The 23,352-nt window shown below is 41.1% G+C and overlaps 1 protein-coding gene across 7 annotated transcripts in view; it reads left to right on the plus strand.

Moving 5' to 3' along the window:
• Nucleotides 1-2,280: 2,280 nt before the first annotated feature.
• The window catches only part of LOC113459062 (transmembrane protein 177), a 35,392-nt gene continuing 14,320 nt past the window's right edge, over nt 2,281-23,352 (plus strand). For 3 of the 7 annotated variants that reach the window (XR_012582001.1, XR_012581999.1, XR_012582004.1), the window contains exons 1-2: nt 2,473-2,652; nt 5,575-6,985. Coding sequence is in view for 1 of the 7 variants with exons in the window: in XM_074548751.1 (XP_074404852.1) it covers nt 5,589-6,539 (951 nt within the window). In the remaining 6 variants the exon portion in view is untranslated. The other 4 variants (XR_012582000.1, XR_012582002.1, XM_074548751.1 and 1 more) reach the window with 4 other exon arrangements.

Below are 23,352 nucleotides of genomic sequence, written 5' to 3' on the forward strand. Positions count from 1 at the left end.
TGAGGGGAGACATGTTTACTACTTGGGCTGATGGACACTCACTGACCACATTTATATTTCCACTTTGGAAATCACATGAGCAAAATAGACTGCAAGAGCATATAAATTTTTAAGCAAGATAAATGATTTTCAGTTTTGTATTTAAATATCAGCCTTTTCCTAATGTAGCAACAGGCCTTCATACATATGGATTGCAAGTTAGAGAGGCAGATGATGGTAGGTCCCTCTATCTTATGGTAAAATATGCGAGAGAGCTCAATCACATTCCTGAATGAGTTAAGGCAGAGCGTGTCCTACAGCACCACCTAGCAGGCTAATTTAGGAGTGGTCCATATCCCTGGATCCATGACTACAACGATGTGGATGGGTGCACATCGGTTCTTGCGCCAGTGTGGTGATTAGTAAAGCTGGGGCGTCTGTTTTTCCCAGTCGTATTAATTATAAATCTCTTAAGAGAAACCATAGTAAGAATGCAATGCCAGATTTTTGAGATTTAGTGTAAGAAATCCTTGTTTTCTAGATTTCCTCCACGTGGTGCAGAAGCACCTCTCAAAGTCAGATTTCACAAACCCACCCAACCTTCTCTCTGTATTCACCAGCAGGATAAGGAAGTTTCAGTGTGATGAGGGATTTTAAAAGCCCAAGAGTCTGTGTATTTGTTAGTGTGAGTCTGTTCTCCATCATCACCTATATACACAGGTTTTTTGTGCACCTGCATGAAGTGTGAATACCAATGCCAACTTAGAAATTGTAAGTTTTGGCAGATGATGAAGCTCCATGCTGAGGCTGTAGAACAAAGACCGTAACAGCTCTCTGCTGACATAGAGAGGGAGATGAAAGTTTTTGGGGTTTGTGGAGGGTTTTTGTGATTTTTTTTTTTTTTTTGTTTTTGTTTGTTTGTTTTTGGGGTTCTTTTGATCAGGTTTGGGGTTTTTTTGGTGATTTTTTTTTTTCTGTCTGCCTCATACCTTTTTAGAGCCTTGGCACTTCTCAGAGTTTTCAGTGCCCCATTCTGCTTGATAACCTAACAGAAAAGAATGCCTGTCTGTTACTGTGTTCTGCTAACAGTGAGATAAACATGGTACATAAGAGGGTCTGATGGGTGACACAGCTGGCAAAAAGTGGCTCAGAGGGGAACAGGTGAAAAAGGTGGGATCTTTTCTCTGACTTCTCCCTTTGGGTGGCAGCAAACTATTCATCTGCCTTGCCATACTGCATAAAGCCATAACCTAAGGGTAGAACTGTGCCCTGTCATGAAGAAGTGTGTTTTCTTAGTAACCTGTTTATTGGAAGTTAAAACCAAGGTTGTTTTTACCAGCTTCTGTTCATAACAGGCTATGCCTACCCTGGCCTGTTTAGTACTAGCATTTCTAAAAATCAGATCATCTAGTGGGAAAAACATAGGATAAATTTCTTCATTATGGTACCTTCATGAAAGTCCTAAAAATCTCTGTGAATTTGAATTAGAACTCCTAAGTAGTCAGTTTTCTTTCAGCAGTCAGATCTTTCATGTGTCATGCTACAATGTCTGGGAATGAAACCTTTACTGGTAAGAAATGCTTCACTCAGGGGCTGCTGCAAAGAAAGCAAGATCTGTCAAAATTAATCACAAGTAGAAAGTAAGAACAGCTTGCTTTTATTTCTATTCTGTTGCCTCTCACCCAGCACAACTTCCATTTGGATAGTGAAAAGTTATTACCTTGACTGCCTGGTGTGGAGGAACACTTCAAAACAATCATCCCGCATGAGTGCAAGCTTCCTATACATGAGACAAACACACTCTTTTACTATCCCCTACCCAAATAAAACCCTAACCTGGCCAGAAGCTATTCTGTATTCTGGCTTTGCAAGGACGGCACATCCCAGGGGCAAGGCTGGACTTTGCAGAGCTCAGCCCTCGGGTACCAGCGCTTCCAAAGGGCGCTGCCCTGCCACACACCTCCTCTTATTTCACATCTTTCCAGAGCTTTCAGAGGGCCTAGCCTGTAAATCAAATCCACACGGGCTTATTGAGAAACCACACTGGCCATCTGCTTTGAGCAAACAATAACTGTAAAGTAAATTAAACAAAAAAAATCCCTGCCTATGTTATTTTACCATTAGGAATGACAGCTAAAACAAATCCTACACGACGGATGCCAGCTCTGCCACTTGCTGCCTTAGCGACAAGCACTCGTGCCCTGGAGTGGAGAGAGCTGTATTAATAATACAGATGTAAAGTATTTCGCAGGAAGAACGCTGGGAGTACAGCACAGAATTAAGTCATAAGGCGGGCAGAGAGCGGCAGTCCCGCCTCGTGCTGCGGCTGCCCTTGGAGGGGTAGGGGGGGTGCCTCTTTCTCTTCGCCTGCAGGGGCAGCGGGTCGGACCCTCCCCTCGGTGCGTTCGCCCGAGGCCAGGTTCAGAGGGTCGGATCCTCCCCTCGGTGCGCTCGCCCGGGGCCAGGTTCAGAGGGTCGGATCCTCCCCTCGGTGCGCTCGCCCAGGGCCAGCTTCAGAGGCTCGGACCCTCCCCTCGGTGCGCTCGCCCCCGGCCAGCCCCGGGCTATCACTGCAGTCACACCCGGCCGCTGTGAGGGGAGCCGAGCCCCGCCCGCCATGGCGGCTCCGCCCGCCCCTTCCGCCCGCAGCCCCGCCTCGGCCCGGGACCCGCGGTAGGTGCTGGGCGGCCGCGGGGCGGGGGGAGCCGGGCGGTTCCCGCAGCGGGGCCCCGGGGCTGTGCATTTGGATCACTCTCCTCTTCTGTGTTTTTAATTTCGTGACAGCCGGAGCCCTGGAGGCGGCTCTGGCCCGCGCCCCGTTTTCTGATTGATCGTGCTTTAAGCTGGGCTTTCCCTCGACTACGGGCGATTTTAAAGCGATAAATTCAGTAATACACACGTGTTATGGCCAAATCCGCCCAGATATCCCCCATCTGAACTTTAACTGATCCAGATCTCTGAGTTCAGTGAGAATTAAGTGCCTGTGACACCGCAGAGATAGAAAGTATTTCAGCATGTGGGGGAGGCCGCTGTTTAAGCGTGGCTTCATGGTTACTAAACGATTAAATTAGCAGGATATAGGCCATATAAATTGCCTTGCAGTTTCCGGTTGCTTTCCTCGTACAAAAATTGCACAACGTGTATGAATAAAATAAAGATGCCGTGCACGGTTAGGATTGCAGTGGGATATCTGCAGGAGCTGAGCATCTGCACTGACCCCTGAGGAAGGTTTGAAAGCATAAATGCTAAAATGTATTGTGAGCAGTTTTCCTTTTATTTTCCTGACTATTGACTATTATGTGGCATTTCCTGCTTACTTTTGCATTCGATGTGCACAATCGCATTTGATCATGCAAGGGAGGAGTTTTCATCAGGCAGTGCAAGAAAGGAGAGTTTTCGCTGTGGTCTGTCCTTCCCCACATGGGTGTGGATGTAAGCTGAACAGGGACTTTTCTCCTTGAAGCATTTCTAATCTTAAAACTATGTTAGCCAGCTCCAGTGGGAGGGCATTCTCTGACAGGAGAAACCTGTGAAGTCCCTTCCTCAGCTTCACATGAGGATCAAGTGATAGGCTCCCTACAGTCATCCCCTTGGAAGTGCTTCCCCTGCACTGTAAATGACATGACCTTTCCAATCAGATGTAACTACCAGATTTGGTGAGGTCATAAACTTCAAAATGGTCGTTTGATATTAAGTATTACCATTTTCTGGTTTTTAGTTCTATTATCAAGGAGATTTTCTCCTGAAATCTGGTTTCATCCAAGGTCTTGGCTCTTTAGCATGTTTTTCTTAAGTAATATTGTCAAAAAACTCACCACCTCTGTCTTCAGCAGAATATAACCACACCACTAGTTATTGCACTAAAAAATACATATTAAATTACTGTATGATTACATACATCATTGTTTTTATTAAGCACTCAGTGTGTGTTTAGTGCAGCATAAATATTAAACAAGATTATTCTCCCCCTGGTGGGTTTGCAGTCTGAAAGATCTTCATAGGAAGAAGTAGTAATAACATATCATTAAAACACCACCTTTAAATTAATCTCTTTTTGTTTCCCTGTGGTTAACACTCATTTGCTGTTGATCATGGCTGGTGTATCCTGGCATGTCCTGTGGTGCTGTTTGATGATGTTACAGACCCCAGTTTTCTGCTCTGCCCCTCTGTGAGAAGTTCTTGTTCAGCCCATGTGGAAGGAGAGCGTGTGTCCCTGCTTCAGCTGCTGCCACACAGAGCCCAGCAGCATGGCTGGGACCCACCTTTGATGGCACTGCACACTCAGACTTCGGTTGTTGTATCAAAGCTCAATTCCCTTCTGCCACCTCGGCTTCCTGTGAGGACAGCTGGAAACACTCATGTCTTTAACAGCTGCAGCAAGATTCTGTGAAGCTCGTATGTGAAAGCCCTGAGAGAAGAGACACTGCAAATGGAAAGAGTGATGCCCAGTTTTCACTGATTTCTGCTGGATTTAGGTGCCTAATTCACTTTTATACCTCCCCAGTAGCATCGTTTTAGGCAGGAATTTTGTACCCAATAGAATTTTTTTAAAGAGGAAATTGGAGCTTTCCTGGGCAGAGCATATAATAGAGCTTGGACCATAAAAAGAACTGATGCTTCCCAAGGGAAGCATGACTCTTGAACTGAATGAGTTGGCAGGTTTGAAAGTTTTAAAGTTATTTGCTTATTTAAAGAGTCGTAACACAGTCGTAGGCCCTGAAACAATTTATCTTCAGTTTCTGCTCTAGATTCAACGTAGTATTTGTCAGAGAAAATATTTCAGAGTCAAATTTTTAAAAGTAGCTGCTTTAAAGCATGCTGTTTTCTGAAAATACCTTTTTGCTGAGTAAGCTAGAACCACTGCCTGGAAGCTTAAAACTGAAAGAAAAGAAAAAAACCCACAATGTATAAAAAACACATACTGTTTCTTGTTGGTTTTTGGTTGGTTGTTTTTTTTTGTTGTTGTTGTTTGGTTGTTTTTTTTTTTTACTGAGCTTGACTATCCATGAGAACGAACTCCTAAAGGAAAATTCTGTCTTCTGAAATTTTTCAAATCAAAATGTGATCCTGTTTGGAAAGTTGTTGTCAAACTCAGCTTATTGAATTTAGTGTTCAGGTTACTGATTAAAATTTTTGCAGCTGTACTGTAGAGGAGGTTGGCACAGACTGGTCTAATTATTGGCTCTTTCTGACCTCAGTACCTGTAGACTGTATAGTGGAAGGCAGGACAGGGATTGTGCTAGCAAGGACTAGACAAGTATGTTGGGTAAATACAGGGTGTGTATTGATTGCTGGGGGAGGAGGAAGTGTGGTGGCTTTAGTGTTGCCTTTATTGTGGTAAATTGATTTACTGGAGGAAAGGGAGAAGTTAATTCTTCATATCAATCATCCTGTGTTGCAAGGCCCAAAAATTGTTGCGTATCTCTTCCTCTGTAAAATTGTTTTGCATTTTGTTAATGTAAAAAATGGTTTCTTTGGTTATTGTGATCTGCTTCTTCTCATGTTTTCTGCTTTGGTTGTTTGGGGTTTTTTAGTGCTAGAGAGATGACAGATCTATCTGTGCACACTTTAATTCTGGTTTTGTGTTACGAACAGGTTAGGATTTGACTATGGCAGTGCGGCTCCTGTGGAAGGCATCAGTGTGGTTCAAGAAGCACAAGATCGCTGTGTTGGCCGTTTCTTGCATGGGACTGCTTGGCACTAACCTTTCCTATCACGTGTTTCCTGAGCAGACATTCAGACTGCTGCACGAGTGCTGGTCCGAGGGGCAGCCAGCTGAGCTCTCGGAGAAGCTCTGTGCTGTGTTTCAGGATGTCCTTCAAGATACTGCTGTGAAGTCCACTGGCTCCTACAGAGCCTTTGCAGCCTCTAGCTTCCACCCTGTGAGCGCTGGAATTCCCTGGCTGCCCCAAGGCTGTTTGGTGGGCATCCCGCCTAACTTTGATAGCACAGCTGAGGATAAAAAAGGAATAGTCAACCATGTTGTTGTAATAAATGGCAAGGAGGTAGACTGGGAGAGCAGAGAAGGTGTGGCTTTGAAGGAAGCTCTCACATTTTCCCTTAAAGCTCAGAAGTTTGCTATTGCCAGAGAAGTTGTGTACTTGCAGAGTGGCAGCCCTTTAGCAAGTGCAGTTGTGGCTCCGACTTGCTTGGCTGGGACTGTTGTCTGTGGGAGCGCTCTAAAGCTGCTGCTGGGGTTATCCCGCGGCCCTGTGATCCTCCGGGGCCTGTGTAACCTTGTCACTGCCATGGGAGGACTGCTCTGCTACTATGTCTCTTCTGATGCCATCACCCATCACCTGGACTGCAGGGCCGACTCCAAGGCAGCCCGGCTTTCCAAGGACTATGCCAGCGGTGGCCTTGAATTTTATGATAAAATCTTGTACCGCAACAGGATTTTTCGTGGTCTGATGGGCAAAGAAGGGATGAAAATGTATGCCCCAAGTGGTAACCTTTTCCCAAGGCACTGGTTCAGATTAAAGTATACCCCGTACACTTACCGGAGAACTTTGATTCTTAATATTTTAAGAGAGCTCCAGGCATCTGATGGGAGTGCATGAATTTTAAACTTGTGAATTATGTATTTTGGAACACCGCTGTGCTGCTTTTTTATTTTTTTCCCTCTGTATCTTCATTAGAATTTCGGGGTTTATTTTTGCATATAGTTCAGAGAGTTATTGCACGTTTCTTGAATAAAGAATTCTCTCTTAAAATATTAAAGACTTGCTTCCAAAGTGCTCGGTTCTGTGTGCATCTCAAATCACAAGACTGCTGAGAAGGGAAACTTTTCAAACACTGATCTGGAAGTTCTGCTGTGCTGCTTTGCCTTCCTGCCCTTTCAGTCTGGCAAATTGTGAGCTGCAAGTCCAGCAGAGGTTTTGGAATCATTGTAATTTAAACTCGGGTGTTTGCTCTTTCTCCTGTGGAACAACACAGATATTTAAAGAAATGGGCAGTCTGTATCATGTGGTGACATAAATATCAAGACAGAGTGTTTCTGTTCTGTGTAAGTTCTTGTGCTGTGTATATTCTTATGCTGCAATCACCATTCTTCAGTAGGAGTCATGAGTTATGGTGCAATTCCTACCAGTACAGTTTATTACCAGCACCTGCATCATTTGCTGAAATCTAGTTCTGCTCTGTCTAGTACATGGTGACTGTGAATGCTCCCCAGGAGTGGTAGTATGTAACAGGACAGTCCTGGGTTGTTTTCTTACAAGTGGGATAAGGTTTTTCGGCTTGCTTTGGTATAGTTTTTTGTTTGATTTAAAAATGTGTGTCACCTGTTTTATCAGTGAAGGCAAGGTATGAGACATGAGTCTGGCATTTGGTGCAGAAACTGGTGAGGTCTGGGATGCAGAGTTGCCAAAGGAGATTACTCTCCTGTATCCAAAGGAGATTATTCTCCTGGCTCAACAAGGTTTTGTCTGGCAGGCCAAGCTTTGCCCAGGATTACTAATCTCCTGGAGAAGTGTTTAGTGCATGGGCAGTAAGCCTTTCACTATAGTCTCACCTTGATTTTCAAGGTGATAGTTTTCAACTTTGTGGTTCCTTCTTTCCTATGTTTCTGTTGCTGTTCCAGTAGCTCTCCCTGGTGATGTCAGAATAGTTCTCATCTCTTTCTCTGTTGTCATTCTCACCAGCAGCTTCTATTATTTTGTGTCTTTTCAGTCAGAGATGTGCTGAATGTCCTTTCTGCCCTGGCTTTGTCTTTCTTCATCTTCTTCAATAAGAACTGTTACACCTGTGTTTGCTCAAAGCATTACTGAGTTCTGTTTCCCTTTTGAATCACATGGTGACATAAAATTGATATTCTGGCTGCTGAAGCACTGCTGTTGCTTTCCATTGCTGAAGCCATGTCTGAGAGGTGTCTGTTTTTGCTGAAGTAATCTGTGCCATGAGCTTCTGAAACATCACCTATTGCTTGCACTTGTCCTCAGCAGGTCATGAGATGTCTCTCTGGTGTTTTTCTGCTGTAAGGCATAAAGCTATTGTTTTTGTGTCCTTTGTGAAAGAGTGATAAAATTTCCTGATCTGTGGAATAAGAAGAGACTTCACTTTAAGGCAGGGGTCTTTAAATCTTTGAGCTAATTTTTTTTTAACTTGTCTTCCAGATAAATCCAATATAAGACATCACAGAAGTTTGTTGATAGAGTGACATAGTGACTCAAGACTGGAATATAATTCCTGGTTTATACAGTCTGTGAGTTTATATCATCCTCCTGTTACTCCTTCAGACAAATCTAAACTGTGAAATATTCTCAGAGAGAATTTAACCCATTTAGTTTGTGGTTGAAAGAGCTGCTGCTACATAAAGGAGTGCAGAGAGGAAATCAAGGCCTTTTTGGAGATTTACAAGTAACAGTTTAAACAAAATGAAATTAAAGTAATCTACTTGTCTTTTATCACTCCTTACTGTTGCTTTTCATCACGATGCCTGCAGCTAGTGTGGTTATTTGACATTGTTGGGTGTAAAGCCCCAGTGATGTTAATGGGTTTTGCAGCTGTGCACTTCACTTGACTCTTGCAGTGGCTCCATGTATCTCTAAATGTTGTGTCTCATTTACCCTTCTCTGAACTGGCTGTGGCACGTTGGTGTTGGTAAGGAAGGGCTGGCTAGCACCAAGATGCATGGCCCTTTTTTCCAAAGATTCTTGCCAAGGGCTTACACACCTCCCTCTCTGTGCAGCTGAGCACAGTGTCATAGTGTCAATACAGGGAAAACAAGAACTGCAATCACAACTGCTTAGTAAGGTTTCCCTGAGCTTTGGGAATGTGCAGGTTGTCCTGGAAAAGATTTTTGTGTGTGTGTGTTGCCAGGTAATGGCTGTGTGCAAGATCACCCATGCTATTGGCAAGCAAGAATAGCACAACTCAAATACATGGCCATGACAGTACTCATGAAAAGTCTTTTATTATACTGCAGATGTTTTCCTGTAGGTAGAACTATCATTGAAATCAAACATGAACTCCACATACCAGTAATAAAAATGGTCTGGTTTTGAGAGTTCACTAGAAGCAAGCATCCTAGAATTAAAGGTGGAAATGTTCCATAAGAATGGTCTGATGTAGAAAAGCAATTCATTCAATGGCCCAGAAAAGGCCAAACAAATCAGTTTTCAGTAAATCATGTCAGTGAATTGCCTCTCCCAGCTCTGAAGATGAAAATCTGAGGAATTTGAAGAACTTGTTTTAGTATTAACTGGCTTGTCTTTTGCTGCTCAGACAAGGCACACTTTGTACAAATTTTTATGTAGAAAAGCAACAAAAATGTTAAGCTAAAAGGAATTGCTAAGAGATGTAGATAAAAGAAGTCTAAGTGTAGAAACTGTAAAAGCAGGGATGTCAGTGGAATAATGAGCTCTCATAAAAATGGATAATATCTACAGATATGAACCTCTCTGTCTGGTAGAGTGATTAAAGGATGAAGAAGTATAAGTAGCAAATGACCAAAATGAGTTGCTACTTTAAATTTAGATAAAATCTAGTTTAAAGAGGGATTTGCTTGACTGGTTTACTTGTGTTATTATCCTGAATGTTCTGTGTAACTGAAAAGAAAATGATCCTTGTAGCTTCTTTTTTATATAAATGCAATTCTTGCTGCTTCATAAAGCTTTAGTGGGTGATGCTGCAAGAGATGAGGGTCACCAAGGTGCTTTGCTCAGAATTCCCTCTGAAGTGTAAGAAATGTACTCCAGGACCTGACTCGCATATTTCTTTATCCTAAAAATTGCAGTTTCTTGTTGTGGCGGTATCTTCAGCTTGTTTAATGGTTAAACATGAAGTTGTCTGAAAAGAGCAGTATTGAGAGCTAGACAGTTTTCTTGAAGACAAACAAGCTGTGGAAGGCATCTGATTACAGCAATTCCTGAATCAGCTGCTATGGGTATCTGGCTTCTCTAGCAGTTTACAGAAGCAGGACCTTCAGAGAGAGGGAAATCTCCACCCAGGTGGCACTGAGTAAAGCATGTGGACTTGCCCAGAGGGCTGCAGTTGAAGGGTAGTGGTCCTTTAGAAAACAGCCTTTTTTATTACAGTAGAGCACTGCTATCTCCCCATTTCACATTAAAGTGGTTTCCATAATTTGACAGATAAGATGGTGAGAGAGCTGACTGCAGAGCTGTGGAGCTTCTTGCCCTGCAGGGAAAGCTGCTGGTGTTGGGAGAGGTGATGCTGGGAAGAGCCTACTACTGTTCTGCCCTTGGCTGTAGCAGTTGTGAAACAACCACAGTGACAAAGTGTGGCTTGCATGGGTGGGGTGTGAATTTGAATGTATGAATCAAATCATCATGACTGAAACACAAGTGGCTTTCACCAGAGGAGCAAATGCAGAGGATCCATCAAGGAGTGAGTAACTGCTGTGTGCAGCATGTGGGCCATATCCTGTAACTGCTATCTGCTCCTGTTCACTAAAAGCTCCATGTAGCAAGTGTGATTACATTCATTTAAAAATCAGTACCTTCAGACAATCTGCTATCCATGCATCCAGTCCCTCCTTGATTTCACTCATTTCAGCTGGAAGTCTATATTATTCTGCCTTTCTAGCAGAACAATGCTGATGTAGGAAGACATACTTAAGATCTTGGAATAAAGAGGACACCTTCAGGAAGAGAGAAATTTGGTTGTTGTCAAAACCAGACTTAAGAACAGAAAAAACTGTTATTATTTTCCAGGAATTGGTATGTTAGACAAATTAAACTGAAGGCACTGAAAAATGGCTTATGGATGTTTTGCTGGGCATCTTTTTCACTGACAATATATTGGTTTGTTAAGTTGAAGTGAGTATATTTGGGCTGCTCAAATTGCCAAATCCATAAAGTGGAGAAAATTACTAAAATTTGGCCAGAAATCCATCTGGAAAAGTACAAGCCAAACTCTTAAGTTTCGTAGCCAGAAATGAACATTGAAATTTCTCTGCAGTTGGAAATATTTACTCTCCTCAGTAAGACCAAGTTTGCCAAAATCTATCCAGGTCTTCAATTTTGAGAGAAAGGGTGTTCTTAAAAACTCAGCTTTGTGTCCAAAAACGCACTTTGATAAACACAGCCAACCCAGGTGTACATTTTTTTGACTCCTACCTTAGTTTTTCTGTAGGAAAAACGTACTGCCAGAAGAATTTGTGGTGCTCTCTGCTTGTTTTGAAAATATATTTGTCCCCCAGATCATCCTTACTGGAGAACTTTCTCCTGTTTAATTTTTTTTTTCCTCCCATGGTTGAACTTCCATCATCTGGAAAGTTGATCCCTTTTCCAGTTCTGACCTGGTTTCTCAGAATCAGTTTCTGCTTTGGTTTGCAGGAGCATTACCTTGTTAATGTAGTCAAGGTGTTAACTGCTTCTTTCAGTATAAATGAGTAACAGCTGAAGCTGTGTCCTCCTTTGTGTATAATAAAATTACTTCTGTAGAAGTCTTGCAAGAGCAGGTCTCATTAGGATGACTAAGAGAATTTAGAAAACACAAGACATTGTGAGCCTGATCCCAGGTTCACAGTTCCAGCAGTTCTTGCAGAGTGAACATGAAGAAAGGAAATACAGTATCCAAACAACTTTTATCCAGTAACTGTTTAGTGGTTTAGTGCAGACCCGCTGACCTCTGGAAGCTTTGTTTCTATCATGTGCTGGAAGTTTTCCAGTGGGAATGTTGTTGTTTCTTCATTCCCTGTTTCATTTCCCCTTGCTCTGTTACTCTAATTGCCTCTTCTGCCTGCTGACTCATCTTACAAGCTGCTTTAGCTTGCTCAAGCAAGATTTGTGAACTTTTAAGTGCTCACTTGCTGCTTGCACTTTCATTTGCACCTCCTACCTTTTCCTACAGTACTCACCTGCCAAAGACCACAGCAGCTTCCATTCTCCTGTGTTTTGCTACATTTAGTCTACATGTTTTTTTGAGGGAAAAATGCTTTTGACTACATGAAAAATAGGCATTGTAGTTAAAACCTTTCCTATTTTGTCATAAGAAAATAATTTGATGTTACTTTTGAAATTTCCACTTAGTATTACTCTTTAAAAGATGAATTTCTTATTTGCTGTCTATGACACCCAGTTCCCTTTTGATCTTGATTTACCTCTGTCACTTTTAAGCTGTTATTCCCTTGAAGCCCTTAGAAACTTTGTTTCCTGTTCCTGAAAATGGCAGGGTATTTCATATTACTGCTGGCTAGGTGAGGTATTGTGAGTTGAGAAGTTATAACTTGTGTAGTGCTGTTAGCTGCTTGTACTTAGCTCAGGCACATCCATGTGCTGGTCTTGAGAATTGTGGGTTCTTAAATCACACCACTGTAGCTATTAAGAGATACAACTTATGAGGAAGTAAAGATAAAACTATAACCTGCATTAGCATTTTAAAGCTACATTGATTCTTAAATTAATTACTGCACAATGAAATACTTGATCAGTTTCTCAGGGAAGATTTAAAATTGAGAGCAAGCCATGTTGTAAATAACAAGCCTGTTTTTTTTAAAAAAAATCTTTTTTTCCCCATTTTTTTATTCTTCATTTTCTGACTAGACTGGAGGCAGCTATATAAATATTTCAGACAACAGAGCAGGGTAAGAATTACTCTGTAGAAAGTTTTCCTTGTAAGATCTTTTCTCATTTGGGATGAGTTTCACTGCCTCAGTGACCATGTTTTAAAAGCATGTTATATAATTCTCTGTAGATACCCATAGACAGGTGTATTTATGGTTTTTGGAAACTTCATGTAATTTAGGCATAAATCTTGAAGTGTGTTTTATAGTTCCTCATTAATAATAGCTGAGAATTATGCTCAGCTAAGGCAGCACACATAAATTCTTAATGTTCAGACATTCATTATATGCCTGTGATGGTTAGAAGTTGCCATAGGAAAATAAAAGCCAGTGATCCCAAAGATTATTATTTTTATATATTCTTTTAAGCAATTTGGAAAATTGTGTTCATCCACTAACAGTTATTTCCCTTTGATTTCCACATTCTTCATCTTAACCTAAAGATATCATACTGAGTATTGAAAAAGTCAAGTCAGCAACCAGACAAACTTTTTATTGAAGTTTTCATTAAGCGTGGTAGCACCTTATAAACGGAAATGCTGAATCCATCATTTTATGGAAGTTACGAATTCAGTAGTTTTTTTTGCAATTGCAATTTAGAGATGCTAATCATGTTTGCCTATATCTCATATGAAGACAGCTGTGGCACAGTTGCAGGTGGCTGGATGAAAACTTGGCATGTGTATGATGGCTTTACACCTGTGAAGCAGGTGAAAAGGCAAAAGTTTTTCTTACTTTTCTGGCCAGAACATAACTTAGGTATTAGAAATCAAAGTCATACTTTAGCAATTGCAAATTGAACTTTAAAACCATTTCTTTCAATTTTAATTTACTTTCCAGTAGCAGAACTGGATATATAGAGGCATGGAAATGATATGAGAGCTGAATGAGAAGAAGAGTAATTGGGATTTTCTACGTATTAGGAATTTCTTTCAGTTAGTATTAAAGGAAAAAAATCTCTGCTGAGACCTCACAATAGATGAATCAAAAAGGTACATTTTCTTCTAGAGTCACGTGGTGAGTAGATCTTTTTTTCTGCTTATGCAGAAAAAAATGCAGTAGCCAAGCATGATGCCATTTTCTGAACAAGCAGTTCAGCTGGCATACACATTTATTATTTCCTTGATCCAGATTAAAAATTTGCTTGCACTGGAGAAGTGTTATGTGGAAATACTAAAGAGAAGTTTACATATAGCACAAATTTCCCAAATTTTAGCATGGTTGTCTCTGAAGTTTGTTTTATTCTGAGGCTGGAAAAAGATTTGATGCAGCTTTGAACTCTGCAAAAATGTATGTGTGCATATTCTGTGATCAGATGTGTCCAAATTTTTTCTCCTTTTACTGAACATTGTCATGTTGGACTTCACAATATGTTGTCTGGTCTGAAATAACTGTTCCTTAGCTGTTTTTTATAGGTGTTTGGGTGCATGTTGGCTTCAGCCTAAACTATGAAAGCTTCTGGAAAAGAACAGACTTACTATGCACTAGTTTTATTTCACGGTGTTGCTCTGGTTTTAATCTTAAAGATTTTCTACTGAATTTTGCTTTGAATAGTACACAGAGAGCCAATATTGATGGCCAAATCCAACAGAGGTGCTTTCCTCAAACCAGCAGGAGGCATGGCAGATGTTGGGATACAAACTGGAGGCCATGGAAGGTGCATGACCCAGCACGAGCTCTGCTCACCTGGCAGGCACTGCAAGTGACCCGGTCGTGCTGCTGCCAACCAGGGCAGGAATGTTCCTGCTCAGCCCCTGGGTCACTGCTGCTGCATCTGGGGAGGGGCTCAGACTACTCTGTGCTCAGAGCCCCCCAAAGCTTCACCCATTACCCCTGGGATCTGGGATGTCCTTTTGTCACATGGACATATCAATGTCACATGGCTGCAGGAGGTGACATTGTGCCCCCTGTGTTGCGCCATGTGTTAGCGTGCATGTTGAGAATATAGATCTGTGCTAAATCGTCTCTTCAGGCTTATGATTTGTAGATTTAAACCATAATCTCCTGGAGATTATATGGAAGAGGGAGTTGCAGGCACGAATGGATGAAGGGGATCCCAGTGTCATGGTGCAGGAGGAAATTTAGGAATTGTGGCTTTGGAGGAGAAATAGACAGAGGGAATATTATGGTGGGTTAAACAGAATGGGGACTGGGATACTTGTGTCATGCAATCCAAGGAATATTTCCATCATATTCATTGTAGCTAATGTGGAAAGTGTTTAACTCCTTAGGAAATAAGGGACTGAAACCAAGTAATCCCACAAGGTGGCTGACCTCACCACAAAGCACTAATCGGGTTTTCCTTGGACAGATTATTTTCAGCAGTGTGGAACAGTGTCCCCTCTGCCTCCTTCTCAAGTCTTATTTTACTTGGGTTTTCTTTTTATGTTGGCTTTCTAGAAAAGAAAAAAAAGAAAAAAGAATCAAACCAACATTTTCATTGCTACTAAATAGGTTATGGAAAGCAGAAAGACTGCTAAATTTTTTCATTATGATCAAAAAAGCTCTTTTCTATAGACTTTGGCACAGAAATATTATCACCTCGTGTCTTTTACAATTTTTCTTCTTTACAGTACCTTCTAATACCTTGTAATTTCCTTTGGATTAGTTTCTATCCAGGCTTTCAAAAAGCACACAATATAAATTTCTTATTGCATGAACAGGTTCCATGAAAAGCAATGTGTAAAATACAGATCATGTTGTAGCTGTTTTATTTTCTTGGTGTTTAATGTGTGCATCTATCACACCATCATAAACTCATTGCACATTTTGTCACTCAGCTGTTAAAGGTTTTCCACCCTGGAGCTCATGGATGGGTTCATGGGCTGTCAGCTATGAAACAGTGATTCCCTAGCTTAAAAATTACTGCTCAATGTCCCCATAAATAATTCAAGGAAAATCACAAATTCAGAAGTTTTCCCCTGCCCTGTTTCTGATGAGAATATTGTGGACCAAAGAGCAGTGGTGTGCCAGGCAGAGAACATCCAGGGGAAGCCTGTGTGTGTCAGATGTGAATTTTGTGTTCCTCGTGGCAGGCAGGCAGTCACACGTGCACTGGCAGCAAATCAGTGATAAGCATATGTGCTTGAGTCACTCCTGCCCAGTGGGGATAACACTTGACATTCTCTCTGAAAGAGAACTTTTTTCAGGAATTCAGCAAAGCACAAAGACTTTGAGGACATGACTGCTTTTCCTGAAATTAACAGGCTGAATGGAGTTGCAGGCTGAGATTCTTTGGTTCACCTAATGTTACATCTGCCATGTGTAATCCTGGGATTTTAAGTGCCAAGGCCATGCTGATAGGAAAACTAGTATCTAGCTCGAGGGCTTGATTAATGAGAGTCAAACCAAGGGGAAGGGAGACTGGCCCAAGGTTGCTGTCATCTATTAATAAGACAAAAATGAAGTGTCTGCACTGTGGCAACTCTGAATTATTTAGTTACCACAGATGGACAGGATGCCATTTGAGTCAAGAGGGTTTGGCCAGACAGTGGCTTTGCTTAAAGCCTGGTGTAAGGCATATGCAGCAGGTGTCTTGTCTTGCCAACTGAGCCATTTTCTTTTTCTTGTGGCGCCCTGGCCCTTTAGCAGCCCTCATGTTGGTCCCTTAGAAGGAACTGAGTGACTCTTCTCTAAGAGGCAAGGCTTTTATTTGTGCCAAGTTTGCCACTCAAAAAAATTAGGGTAATGCCAAGGTGCCTTCAATGTTCTGTCCCTAAAAATTTCTGTTTGGCCAATAATAAAAAAAAAATTATCAGCCCAGCATTGCTTTTACTCTGCGGTATCTGTTGACCAAGTAAATGGTACCATAGGCTTGATGTGTAGATTATTTTCAGGCAGCTCTCAGTTTGTCCCTACCAAGACAGCAGGGGAGCAGGTGCCACATCCTGGCCATGGCTCCTACCTGGATTTTCAGAGTGCTGTGTGTGCCAGCCCAGCATGGGCTGGGGAGAGTGGCAGGCACCATTCCAGTCCCCCTGAGCTCAAAGCAGAATGGGTTTTGTGCAGCATCAGCCTAAAGATCCTGTATTTGGTCTGGTTTGTTTGGTGACTGGCGTTAACAAAAATTAATATAATAGGGAAAAGCATTTTGTCCAGTTAAGTATTCACCATCACCAACTTTCCAAGTATCTCATGTAATTTCACTTCTGTGTGAGGATGAGGATATCTTCTATTTGTCTGATGTCTGTCCAGCTTATTTAATCTTTCTTGTATAACAGAGGACCACTAACATGATATAATTTTCTAGACAGACAGAATCCACTTTCTTTGTGCAAATATGTTATTTGGAGTCAACAAGAAATAGAATGGTTGCACTGGAAAAGAGTTGCTAGCTAGAGAGCTCAGAGACAGAAGGATTTTGCTGCAGAACAGTAGGAGAGCTTGAGACTGTTTAAAACTATAATCTTTTAATGTGCTAAATCTCAGTTCCCTGAACTCACAGTCTTTTTATATTATGGTGAGCTTGTCATAACTTGCAGATGTAGGCTGGTAAATAATCTTATATTTAGCAAATAGGAAAAGAAAATTAAACTTTCCCTGAAAATTTTTTCTACTTAAACTTATTGGAAAAATGCAAGATGACATGAACTGTAAAGTACCAAGACAGCAAATTTAGATCAGCTTTTTCCTGGGCATGAATATTCAAGGACACTGAAGCCTTTCTGCTTCAATTCTGAAAAAGATGCAGACAAAGTAAATACTAGGTTTGTACTGATTTCTTTTCTTTGCACATCAGGTACCAAGGCTTTTGCCAGTTTTTATTTTGGCCTGCCTAATTACGAGGTTTGCTTGCCAAGACTGTAGAGAAACATCATTTGTTGGCAAGATGGACTAGATGACATAATGCTCATGGTTGTTCCTTGCTGCAGCTTCTTTACTTCTCCTAAACATTGCAGCACTTTTGTTGTTATTGCCCTCTGAAGTTAAAGCTACTTGCTTATAATAAAATGAAGTACAATGTAGTTGAAAGGTATGAGCATTTATCAAAGCTCTATTCACAGGGCTTGGGTGTCTGTGGGTCACATTTTCAAAGGTGCCTAAAAACATAAAAAACATGTAGAGAAACATGAAGTGACTGAGAGGCTAAGTGATGGCTTGCTCTTTGAACCCAATCTCCTGGTAATGAATGTTTCTCTACTGAGCAAAAGGATTTGGAAGAACAAATTTCCACCTATTTTACCACGTGAGAAAAATCTATTAATCTCTCTCCCCTCTCCAGGAGTGCTATAAATGCACCAAACCATGAAGTTAAGTGTTGTTATACGTTGTAATGATAAATTGTTCATGTTACTGTTCTTCTTTTAAAAGCAGGAACTATATAAGGCACTTCTTCAGGAAATTGGCTCGCTCCTCATTAAACTAATCTTTTGCCCAGAACATGAAGTATTCCACACATTCACCATTGCTAAAACATGCTCTCACCATTAAGTTGTTAATGAAGGTACCTAAGTAAGAGATACCATTACAGTCATTACCTACTGACAAGATATAAAATTATTCTGACACCTCATCTTTTAGGCTGAATTCTGTTCTCATTTGGTGTTTCATTATCAAGACAGGAATTAAAATAATGCAGACAGGGTTTAGCAAATTTGTTTCTGATCTTGAAGCCATATGGTTCCGTTTCATGATGGTAACTGCTGTGACCTTCATCTGTAAGCAGAAGAGTGGCAGTAAATAAAGATGTTAAATAATTCCTATGATTATTGTTCTAAAAAACATGACACAGGTGAATGGAAAATTGCCCAAACTAGAACTGGATAGTCACCATTTACTTTGGCCGTCCCTGGACCACAGGATCCTATCCTAATCTCCCTCTGTCTCTCCATCACTTGGGATTTAGATCTGGCCAGAACCTGTGCTGCTATTATCTTTTCATTCTTGACACACCAGTGTTTTGTTTTAAAAGTAGCTATGACTTACATCTTTCTATGTTCAAAAATTACAGAGTCATAAATATCTGACTGATCTGTCTGATCAGAGATCACAACAGACTTTTAGGTAGCTGGCAGAGTAGACAGAGACTCTGTTCTGTGAATTTGCTTTCTGTTTGTTTATTTATTTTGAGGACAACATGTAGTAATGTGCATTATATTTAAGTAATGTGTGCATGTGTTTGATATGTTTGTTTTCTTTTGCTTCAGCCGCAGTGATCAGCAAATGCAAGTGCAAAGCTGAGTACAGGTAAATTGTAATGCTGGTAAATGTTTTGCCAGAGCCTCATTACTGGGAGGAAGCAATAATGCCAGCTTGCAGCTAGAAGCATTTTTAAAGTAGCATTTCAATCTGGCAGAAGGGAGCGTGATCTGCTGCAGGAGAGTAACATCTGTGCACACGCTGCAGGGTGCACCTGCCCCAGCATTTCTGTTTGGCCTGGAACATGATTTTGAAATGTCTCTCCTAACTCTGCTGGGTATTACTTACTTTCCATCACCGTGGCTGGTTATCCAGTGTCACCCAGAGCCCCTGTGTTCCTACACACCCCACAGCAGGCCAACAGCCTGAGCTGTAAAAGCCTCACCCCAGAGGGCTGCAGCACAGGCACCACGTTATTTCACACGGTGCGTTTGAAAAAAGCCAGCTCCCTGTTGGTGGCATTACCATAGCAGCAGTAATAACAGTAATAATGACAGTAATGGTGGTGTCTCACAATAAGAAGGGCCATCCTGTAATATGTGTGTGACCTTTCTAAGAGGGAGGGAGCCCTGATCCTTATGGACACAAGCCAGCCTGTGCCTCCAGGAGCTGGGAATCACTGGCCGCATTTTACCTCACGGTATGCACGTCTTGTCTATAATTTATAAGAAGAAATACTTTCCCTGAAACTTAGGAAGTACAGGCTGTCCACAGAGTTTTGCACCACAAAATGCCAAGGCTGTCCTGTTTTGGCCACTGATGACAAAGGTGAATTTTGATCATGGTGATGGTGTGTTTATATTTGAAAATTAAAGGAAAGGAGACAAAAGCAGCACCTGCATGCCTGGGGTTAAGTCTTGGAGAATATTTGCATGGCTGGAGAATTATTTAGTTTTGTATTTACAGTCCTAAATGCAAGAGAAGCATTTGACCAGAAATTGAGGACTAATTGCCAGCAAATATAAACTGGTCAATCTCAAACAAATAGACAAGAAAATATGAGATTGAGTGTGTTCAGGCATTAAAGGAAGCAAAGGGCAGAAAGACCAAAACCAACATAAAGAATGACAGTCAATGGAATAAGGGCATATAACCAATACATATGCATTGACTTCATAGTTTAAACTTTTGAGTCACTTTTCCTTGGTTTCCTGTGTTTCTTTTATCTCCATGTTGATGCCAGAAATACTGTGATAGCACAGAGATCCACTGTGTGCAAGAGTTTGCATGTATGAAGCTGAAATTACAAGTACTTTGGGGCTAACACCAAGTCTGTTTATTAGCCTAGAGAGAAACAAGCTCCATGAATACCATTTATTCATTTGTAATGAATAAATAACACAAAGGAAATTGATTTGGAAATAACTATTCAAAGGAAGAAAGAGCTAATATTTCAGTGCAACATTTGCATGAAGAATTATTGGCAAGGTGTTATTCAAACATACATCAAGGTACTGAATAAGGAAAATATTTATCCATAATAAGTATTTGATAAAAATATTGCCCAGCTTTGCAATGAATAATTCAGTCTGCATTAGTAAGATGTGCATGACTCTGCACGTTATTCATATCTTTATAAATGCTATGGTAAATTGCTACAGGTTAATAGGTACTTACATCTTTTTCTGTGTAGAATGCTATTAGGTCCAATTTCTCAAAGGAGTTGAGCCACCCAGAAGTTTAAATATGATAATGAGTTGCAGATACTAAATCTGTGTGTAAATCAGGCCATGGCAATGTTAGTCACAGGGAGGCTGTTTGGGACCTGCATGGAGGAACAATGCAGCAGCCCAAACCAGAGATATATTCTGTAGGGCTCTGTGTGTGTTCCTTTCACCCTAAACATCCTTTTCATATCAATACAAAAGGCATGCTTAAAATGGATACAATTTAGTGTTTAAAAGCTGATTAGAATCTGAACAGATTGCTGATGGGAAATACCCAAGGATGGATAAGACTGGTTATTGGACACTGTGATGAAAGATGAAACCCTTGTGAAAAACAAGACACAGTAATCTAGAAAGCTCACTCAAAAAGATCTCCCCACCATGTTTCTTCTTCTCTTTCATTATAATTGACATTTAGGAGTCAAGCAATGTAAATAGCTGTGAATCTGGCATCCTGTTGTTATGCCCTGGACAGGCAGCAAACAAACCCATGTTCCAAGCCACAGAGATGTATATGAGGTATGTGTAAGAGATAAAAAAAGAAAAATATATTGTGGAACAGTAATAACATTTCCTTTAGATTTTTAAAAGCTTGTCATTCTAAAGCAAACTGCAATTGCTTGATTCCAAAAACTGTGTGCTTTTTGAGAGGATTTAAAGTTAAGCTGGTTCGATTATTCACCCTCTGACTTCAAAGAGCTCTCTAGATTGTATCAGCCCATATGTCTGGTTAAAAGTTTGCATCTGTTGTAAAGCAGTTTTGATAACACAGCAGTCATACTGCCATAATGAAGATATATTAATAATAGAACATTAGGAAAGCGTTGTATCTATTTATATCTCTCTGCTTATCTTTATGCACATCCCAACGGACCATTATTTCTGTACATTGAACTATCCAGTGACCTTAGAGTGGGGATGTACACATTGTGCTAGTGAAACATGAGTTATTTTATCAGGAAGCCAGGCCTTGAAGTTCACTGCAAGAAAGCAGAGAAATACAGTGCAGGCCACCAAAAGCACAGGAACACAATGTCAGCAGGGCCTTGAAGGCACAGGACATTGCCAGAAGCCTAAAGTACACATCACAATTAGTAAATTACTTTTCTCAAGAGAAATGAAATCTTGAGAGCTGGCTGAAACCAGTTTTAGGGACTAAGTGGGACATGTGTTGAGTTGTGTAACAGCCTATTGCAGCTGGCTGGCAGCACAGGTGGGCGGCTCCTGTAGATGGAACAAAAGATTGCAATGGAACCAACTAGTCACACAGGAATCTTATTTCAGAATTGGGTATGCAAATTGATCACTCTGATATCCTCTATGGATGCATATGTAAAAGTATTTCATCATTGTATTTGCTCTTGTGATGTATTGCTTTTGTTGAGCCTTTGGTTTAAATTGGATGCAGAAAGCGAAACCCTTTGGGTTTTTTTGGAAAACAAACATCTAACTGCTGTATTGCTTAAAACACCTTTGCTTTATACAAAGCTTGCAGACCTTCATCATCCCCGATGATGCCATTCCATATGTCCAATTCTAGCATAATTGGCATTGTAAATCACTGGAAAAGACTGCAAGAAGCAGATATGTTCAGACATAAAATATGGGTTTACAGCCTATATGGTCTTTGTAGGAACAAAATTCTTGTAACTGATTTTTAAGCTAAAGAAAATTCATGTGCCTTTTCTACCTGCTTTTATTTTGTGCTGACATAGGCTGATATAGCAAATAAATAAATAATGTCAGCACAAAGCTGTTCTAGAATCATGTAGGTTTTATAGCATGGTCACACCTGAACAGCTTGATGATGTTGAGTATGTAAATTAAAGATGTTGTTGCTGCATAAAAAGATGCTGCACGTTGTAAGTGACAAAGCTGAAACACTGACTTACAAATTAGCTGTGCCATCCGGTGAGCTTGTTAAGCAGCATCCCCTCAGGAGACAGCAGTAAATGTGAATGATCAGCCATGAATCCACTTAGTGGATATCCTGTAAGGATTCATTTGGAGCCCACATTTTTTATCTGCAGACAGTTCTGAAAAACAGTATCTGTGAAATGATTCTTTAGTGCAGACATTTGGTACAGGGCTGGTGTTACAACTCCCGCACCACCTTTTTCTCAAAGTAATAATAAAGGATTTGACTAGGAAATAATGTGAGCAGGATTCTGATTCACCAGAAGTTGGCAGTGCATGTCAGCCGTGGGTACCGGCACCAGCCTCCCTTGGGATCACACAGGACTCTGCGTTAAGGCAAATCTGCTTCCCCCCTCCCTTGAGACAGAAGTTCCAACCTGCAGAAACAGCACAACTTCACACTTCAGCTCTTATTGACACCTCATTGCCAGAGGCATTACTCTTTCATTTTGAGACCTTTTCCTTACCGCTTTTCCAGATTTGACCTGCTTTTTCTTTTCTTTTTAAGAACTAGTGTTACATGCTATTCTAAATGAGACACTTAAGCTCTGTCTGAGAGATCCCTTCTCAGAGCTCTTCTTTGGGGTTTTTTCCCTGTGTTACCCCTGATGTTATCTACACAAGTAGTCTGTGTTTTTAGGAAGTCATTGATCTCTTCTGTATCAAATCTTAGCATGTTCATTAAGGACCTGTTTCAAACAGGCAAAATCCTCTCCGCTTTTCCTTTCTATCCTTGGTATCTGGCCTCTGGCTAATGTGTTCATGCTGCCTCCCTCAGCAGCCTTCATTCTGGAAAGCTTTGCTTGCTAAGTACCTGACTTCCTCCAAAGACCCCTCTAGGAGAAAATGAGGAGCTGTTGGCAAGCTGAGGAATAAATAGCTGCAGCCTCCATGCTGGGACAGGGCAGAGTGCCTTCAGACCAACTCCAGGGTAGCTCACGCTGGGATGTGAGCAGGCTCTGACACGAGGTTATGTAGTCCAAGTCACAGTTCTGCAGGGTGTTTTAGTCACCTCAGCTCTAACAGGCTGTGTGATGTAAAAGCAAAAATGCATTCATTTTGCTGAATGTCTGAGCAAGTGTATCTTAAATATATATTTTCCATTTATATTTTCTCTTGAGAGGC

This window comes from Zonotrichia albicollis, chromosome 10 (genome assembly GCF_047830755.1).
Source record: "Zonotrichia albicollis isolate bZonAlb1 chromosome 10, bZonAlb1.hap1, whole genome shotgun sequence".
Taxonomy (NCBI): domain Eukaryota; kingdom Metazoa; phylum Chordata; class Aves; order Passeriformes; family Passerellidae; genus Zonotrichia; species Zonotrichia albicollis.